The 6,407-nt window shown below is 44.5% G+C and overlaps 1 protein-coding gene across 1 annotated transcript; it reads right to left on the reverse strand.

Annotated features, from left to right (window-relative positions):
• Nucleotides 1-426: 426 nt before the first annotated feature.
• Nucleotides 427-4,702, reverse strand: LOC115117659 (G-protein coupled receptor 37-like 1). The gene is made up of 2 exons (XM_065005226.1): nucleotides 3,517-4,702; nucleotides 427-1,799 (listed from the first exon to the last, which is right to left on the reverse strand). The coding sequence occupies exons 1-2, from the start codon at nucleotides 4,699-4,701 to the stop codon at nucleotides 960-962; spliced, it is 2,025 nt and encodes a 674-aa protein (XP_064861298.1). The 5' UTR covers nucleotide 4,702; the 3' UTR covers nucleotides 427-959.
• Between the last annotated feature and the right edge of the window lie 1,705 nt (nucleotides 4,703-6,407).

The following is a 6,407-nucleotide window of genomic DNA, read 5'->3' on the forward strand; positions in this document are numbered from 1 at the left end:
ATTGAGTTTCAGATGGTCAATGGGATGCGCATCAAGCACAAATCACCCAAAATCCCTTCATCTGGTTGAGCAATTTTTTTTAAGCTAACGTTTATGAAATCTCTCTGTGAGAAAAATGACTAGCGCTGATCAATTACAAACCTTTATTGGATAAATTAAACACAACTACAGCTGTGTCTCTTATTCATAAAATGATGTCTGACTTCTTTCCTAACCTTCTTATGGCCAGTTTATAACCTTGACCTCTGTACAGAGACTTCTCATGATTATCTGGTAAAATAATTTTGCATTATTCACAGCACTTTGATTTGATGGAAAATACTATGTCTAAACCATCCCTGTTGATTATTAATACAACTCATAACAATAATTGATACAATGACATGGGACGGCTAAAGATGAAATAGCTGTGTCGATAATTGGGGGGGGGGCATGAATAAAATGACAAGGCAAACGTATCTGTGTCGACTAAAGAGCCAACACACATCATATTACAGATATGTTAATAGTTGTGACATCAAGAAATAATGATCTCAGTGCCGGGACACTCTGGGGCTGTTAGTCAACCCTAGTATAGTAATCTAACATAATACTCTGTTTATTTTTGACCTAATAATCCTTAAAATACACACATTGGGGTGACACTTCTACAAGGATATTAAATGGAGCTCTTCTCCTTCTTCTCTCCAGCCCCCCTAGTCTGCACTTAGTCAATGTCTGAACTTCCTGTCAAATGAACCACCTTAAAACTGGATGGGGCGTTGTATCTATTTGGAGAGAACATCAAAAGGAGAGACATTACATACATTAAGGCTACAGAGAAGGTGACGCTGGCACTGGGAAACAAAAGGTGTGTCTATGGTTGAGGTTGGAATGTCCACTGCTGAAAGGTGAGTTGCTTTGTTACCACATCTAACCAGTTTAGGCGATGGAAAGGAAAGAAAGCAGGAGAGGTCAGTTCAGCTGGACCCGCTGATCGACAGGATGGTGGAGCTGTCCTTGGCTTTGTCAAAGAAGATGGAGGAGGACATCTCGTTGGTGCTCTTGAGTTTGGCCTCGGTGCCAGGAGAATGGGAGCCACTGGGTTGGCACTCCTCACAGCAGCAGCAGCAACAGTCCATGAAGGCCTGGCTCAGAGACTTACAGAGGCACAGCAGCAGCACCGGCGTCACCGACGACTTGAAGAACAGGGAGAACTGGTTGATGAGGGCCAGCAGGGTGGCGGTGTCGTCAGAGATGGGCATGGCGGTGTAGGCCAGGACGATGTTGCACATGTTCTCCGGCAGGGCGCAGACGCCGTAGACCACGGCCAGAGCCATCACGGTGCAGTTGAGCTGGCGCTCCACCTGTTGACTGTGCTGTATCTTCTGCTTCTTGGAGGGGGAGCCTTCCTCTAGGCGCCGGGGGATACCGTCATGGGACACGTGGCAGGTGGCCAGCTGGCACAGCAGGGTGAAGACCACGGGCAGGCAGAAGTAGCAACCAAAGTACCACCACATGCGGCACTCGTGGTAGTTGATGACCAGGGTGTAGATGGACTCGGGGAGGTTGGAGGTGGGGTTCATGGTGCAGGAGTCCACCACAGCCTCTGTGGCTGGAGACACGGCCTGGCTGAGCTGCCACAGGAGCAGCTCTGGTGCAGCCAGCACCATGGAGCCCAGCCATATGACCAGCAGCTTGGCCAGGACGGACTGGCAGCTCTCCACTCGACGGATTTTGGGCTGGGAGCAGGTGGTAGAGTTGAAGCGGTCAATACCCAGGGCACACAGGCTGAAGGATGTCACCCCTAGGGAGGTCACCTGGAGCGTTATATGGATCAAAGAGGAAGAACGTATCAGATATGCTACGTGGGCTGGTTTTTTTCTGCTTATCTGTGTATTTGTTATGACCGTTGTGATCTTTCAATCTACAAAATGTCCTGTGGAATTAGCCAAAACTAAACTTTTCACATTCTGCACACACATCGTTTATAAACACGTGCCATGTTAAAAAAAAAAAGGGGTGTCAAACATACGGCTCGTGGGGGGGTCCAATCCAGGCACACGTGTGGTTTGGGGGGGGGGGGGGGGACAAACTCAATTTACTTTAAAATGACTAAAACCAAATCTAAATGGTCATTTGATCATACAGTTTATTGACTGGATCCAGCTCACTAATAATCACTATATTCATACCGTTTATTGACTGGGTCCAGTTCACTAATAATCACTACATTCATACAGTTTATTGACTGGATCCAGCTCACTAATAATCACTACATTCATACAGTTTATTGACTGGGTCCAGTTCACTAATAATCACTACATTCATACAGTTTATTGACTGGGTCCAGTTCACTAATAATCACTACATTCATACAGTTTATTGACTGGGTCCAGTTCACTAATAATCACTACATTCATACAGTTTATTGACTGGGTCCAGTTCACTAATAATCACTACATTCATACAGTTTATTGACTGGGTCCAGTTCACTAATAATCACTATATTCATACCGTTTATTGACTGGGTCCAGCTCACTAATAATCACTACATTCATACAGTTTATTGACTGTGTCCAGCTCACTAATAATCACTACATTCATACAGTTTATTGACTGTGTCCAGCTCACTAATAATCACTGACTGTTTATTGTCCAGCTCACTAATAATCACTACATTCATACAGTTTATTGACTGGGTCCAGTTCACTAATAATCACTACATGCATACAGTTTATTGACTGGGTCCAGCTCACTAATAATCACTACATTCATACAGTTTATTGACTGGGTCCAGCTCACTAATAATTACTGACATTAACTCTAGACAGTCAGGGAGCATCGAAAATTCCAAAATCGATGGACAGAGAAGTATTCTTTACAGTAGTTTTAACTTGTCATTTAAATTACAGAACAGTTTGAATATGGAAGAAGTCTTTCTGACCTGTTACATTTAGCCGTCGAGATATACATTGATGAGTTTACAGTGTAGTATCTATGCTGATAAGATCAAAATCATACATACTGTATAATGTATGGCTAACATACAACTATGTAATGTGTTGTTTATTACCAGTTAATAAACGTTGGTTTACTAGAAAACATACTATAAAGATTCAGCTGGTAAAAGCATTAAACATTTAAAAAATATTTCACAATACTTTGTGGCCCATAAACATAATTCAACTCATAACCTTCTTTTACGACCTGGTTGGCAACAATGTCATAAATCAGTGTAAATATCCTGTAATTGTACCATCAAAAGAACAACACAAATAAATGTATGATTGTTTTAGGCAACAACAGGTACTAAACTTGTCGTTAGGGACACATTATCATATAGCTATGGACCGATAGTTGTGTTCATTAATCATTTACATGTGATTCCACTGTGGCGTAAGGGGAGGGGTGTGGCTTGAGGGGAGGGGTGTGGCGTAAGGGGAGGGGTGTGGCTTGAGGGGAGGGGTGTGGCTTGAGGGGTGTGTGGGGAGGGGTGTGGTGATGGTGGGGGGGGGCTAAGGGAAGCAAACCCACCTCCATATATGGTACCGCTCTGCATGAGATGTCCCCCAGCAGCCTCTTATTGGTGAGCTCATTGAAGACCACCACAGGTAAACAGAAGCAGAGCACCAGGAAGTCCCAGAAAGCCAGGCTGGCCAGGATGTAGTTCCAGGTACTCCTCATGTAGTAGTTGTGCCAGACGATGCACATCACAGCCAGGTTCCCTATAATCCCCACAGAGAACACCACCAGGGACAGGAACATGACAGCGTAGGCAGTGTAGGAACTGTCAGTCACTGGGTACAGAGGGTTGTGGATGTTGGTGATCCACCTTCCTGTAGTGCTGCTGTTGCCCTGATCCACGTCTGTGTTGGCCCCAGTGGCCCTAGTGTCCAGGGTTGAGGCTGTGTTGACCCCAGTGTCCAGGAATGAGTCTGTGTTGGCCCCAGTGTCCAGAGTTGAGTCTGTGTTGGCCCCAGTGTTCAGAGTTGAGTCTGTGTTGGCCCCAGTGTCCAGGGTTGAGTCTGTGTTGGCCCCAGGTCCCAGGGTTGAGGCTGTGTTGGCCCCAGTTTCCAGGGTTGAGTCTGTGTTGGCCCCAGTTTCCAGGGTTGAGTCTGTGTTGGCCCCAGTTTCCAGGGTTGAGGCTGTGTTGGCCCCAGTTTCCAGGGTTGAGCTAGAGAACTGGGTAGCTCTGGGTGAGGTGAACTCGTTCTCATAAGATCGTGAGAAGGTAGACTGAGGTTCACCTGCGCCTGTGTCCTCGTCGTCTGCACCCCGCGGTGCTCTCTTGTGGTGCTTGTCCCATTCCAGTCCTTTCACATCCTCATTGTCATAACCATGGCTTTGAATGACTTGAATGTCGAGATTTAACATATCCTTTTCAAGAGATGCACTGTTTGTCTGTGGAAATTTTTTGGCATCGGAAGCCCACACAGTCAATAGTACCACCAGTGAAATAGAGGGAATCATCTTGAGAGCAGTAGCCTGAAAAGTAGCTTTTCTTTTAAATTCCAGAACTTCCCAGCTTTGATCACTGCAGGAGACGATGTCAAAATGAGACCCCCTCAGCAGAAGTTCATTTAGTAGAGAAGAAGAAGTTGCCCAATCTGTGGTGGGATGCTGAAGCTTGGGGAACTTGTCTCTCTCTGCGTCCTGTGGCTGCAGTCCCATAGGCAGGTCTGTGATTCTGTTAACAAGTACCGTTGCCTGCTCAATCATGGGTGGCTGGTCCCCTTTGAAAAGGGAAAGACAAGAGGCGAACTCATCTGTTTCTCTCTATGGACCCCCAAATGGAGCAAAGCATTGCGCCCTCTGCTGGTCAAAATACTGATCAGTTGCAGTTTTATGTTGTGCATATAGAGGGCAGTGCATGTCTCCAAAAAGTACACCAATCCCAAACACCAATCTGGTCCCATTCATTTCAATATTACATCCAGGTGGTACAACATCAGTAAGGATACATGCAAGATGGTTTTCTTGTGTGTCTTGTATATATAAGCAGATCTGTTGTGTTATCCAAAGGCGCAGTATATTTTCATAGTGTTGGAACAGCGTCCTGTTTGGAAATCCACATGAACAGCCCAGCTCTCTACACACAACAGCATTGACAGGTTTTGCCCGTAGGAGAGGTGGAGTATTTTACTTAGACTACAATCTATTGGAATGTGTCATTACAGTGCTCATTTGCACTGCTCTTGGCAATACACACACACACACACACACACAAACACACACACACACACACACACACACACACACACACACACACAGGTTCCATGGTAAAGGCACATTCCTAAGCCTCAGGTATGTTTCTACATTCTTAGAGAAAAAAGGGTTCCAAAAGGGTTCTCCGGCTGTCCCCATAGGGGACCTGTTTTTGGATCCAGGTAGAACCTTTTCGGGTTCAAATTAGAACCCCTTGGATCCAAAAAGGGTTCTTAAAAGTGTTCTTCTGTGGGGACAACTAAAGAACAATTTAAGGTTCTAGATAGCACCGTTTATTCTAAGTGTGTAGTGTCCGAGGCGGAGAGCATATTTTAAGTACAAACCCCTTTCATGAAGGGGGTTATAGAATTCACCAAAAGGCCAAAATGTCAGACTGAAATAAGTAACGCTATGCCCTAATGAGGCAGAATCTAACTAAAATATAATAGATAGATGGCCAGCGACAGGAAGGAGTTCTCTGGTCCAGGAAATAGTGGGCAACCTGTTGACTGGCAGTTGGATGTTTGAATGTTTCCTATGTCTCCTGTGAGGTATTCCCTCTCATACACTTGAACGTACTCTCTCTCTCTTTTTCTCTGAAAATACACAACAAAATCTTCTTTTCGAGGAAAATTTCACTCTGGCTCTGCCACTGCATATACACTCAGCAAAAAAGAAACGTCCCTTTTTCAGGACCCTGCCTTTAAAAGATAATTCATAAAAATACAAATACCTTCACATATCTTCATTGTAAAGGGTTTAAACACTGTTTTCCATGCTTGTTCAATGAACCATACACAATTTATGAACATGCACCTGTGGAACGGTCGTTAAACAACTTCTTAGGGATCAAATCCCGTTAGCGGGATCGATTTGACAACATCCAGTGAAATGGCCTAGCGCCAAATTAAATTAAATTACTATCAATATTAAACTTTCATGAAATCACACATGCAATACACCAAATTAAAGCTACACTTGTTGTTAATCCAGCCAACGTGGCAGATTTCAAAAAGGCTTTACGGCGAAAGCAAACCATGCTATTATCTGAGGACAGCACCCCATCAAACAAACACAGACAATCATAATTCAATCTGCCAGGCGCGACACCAAACTCAGAAATATCGATATGATTCATGCCTTACCTTTGACGAGCTTCTTCTGTTGGCACTCCAATATGTCCCATAAACATCACAAATGGTCCTTTTGTTCGATTAATT

Source organism: Oncorhynchus nerka, linkage group LG20 (assembly GCF_034236695.1).
Source record: "Oncorhynchus nerka isolate Pitt River linkage group LG20, Oner_Uvic_2.0, whole genome shotgun sequence".
In the NCBI taxonomy this organism is placed as follows: domain Eukaryota; kingdom Metazoa; phylum Chordata; class Actinopteri; order Salmoniformes; family Salmonidae; genus Oncorhynchus; species Oncorhynchus nerka.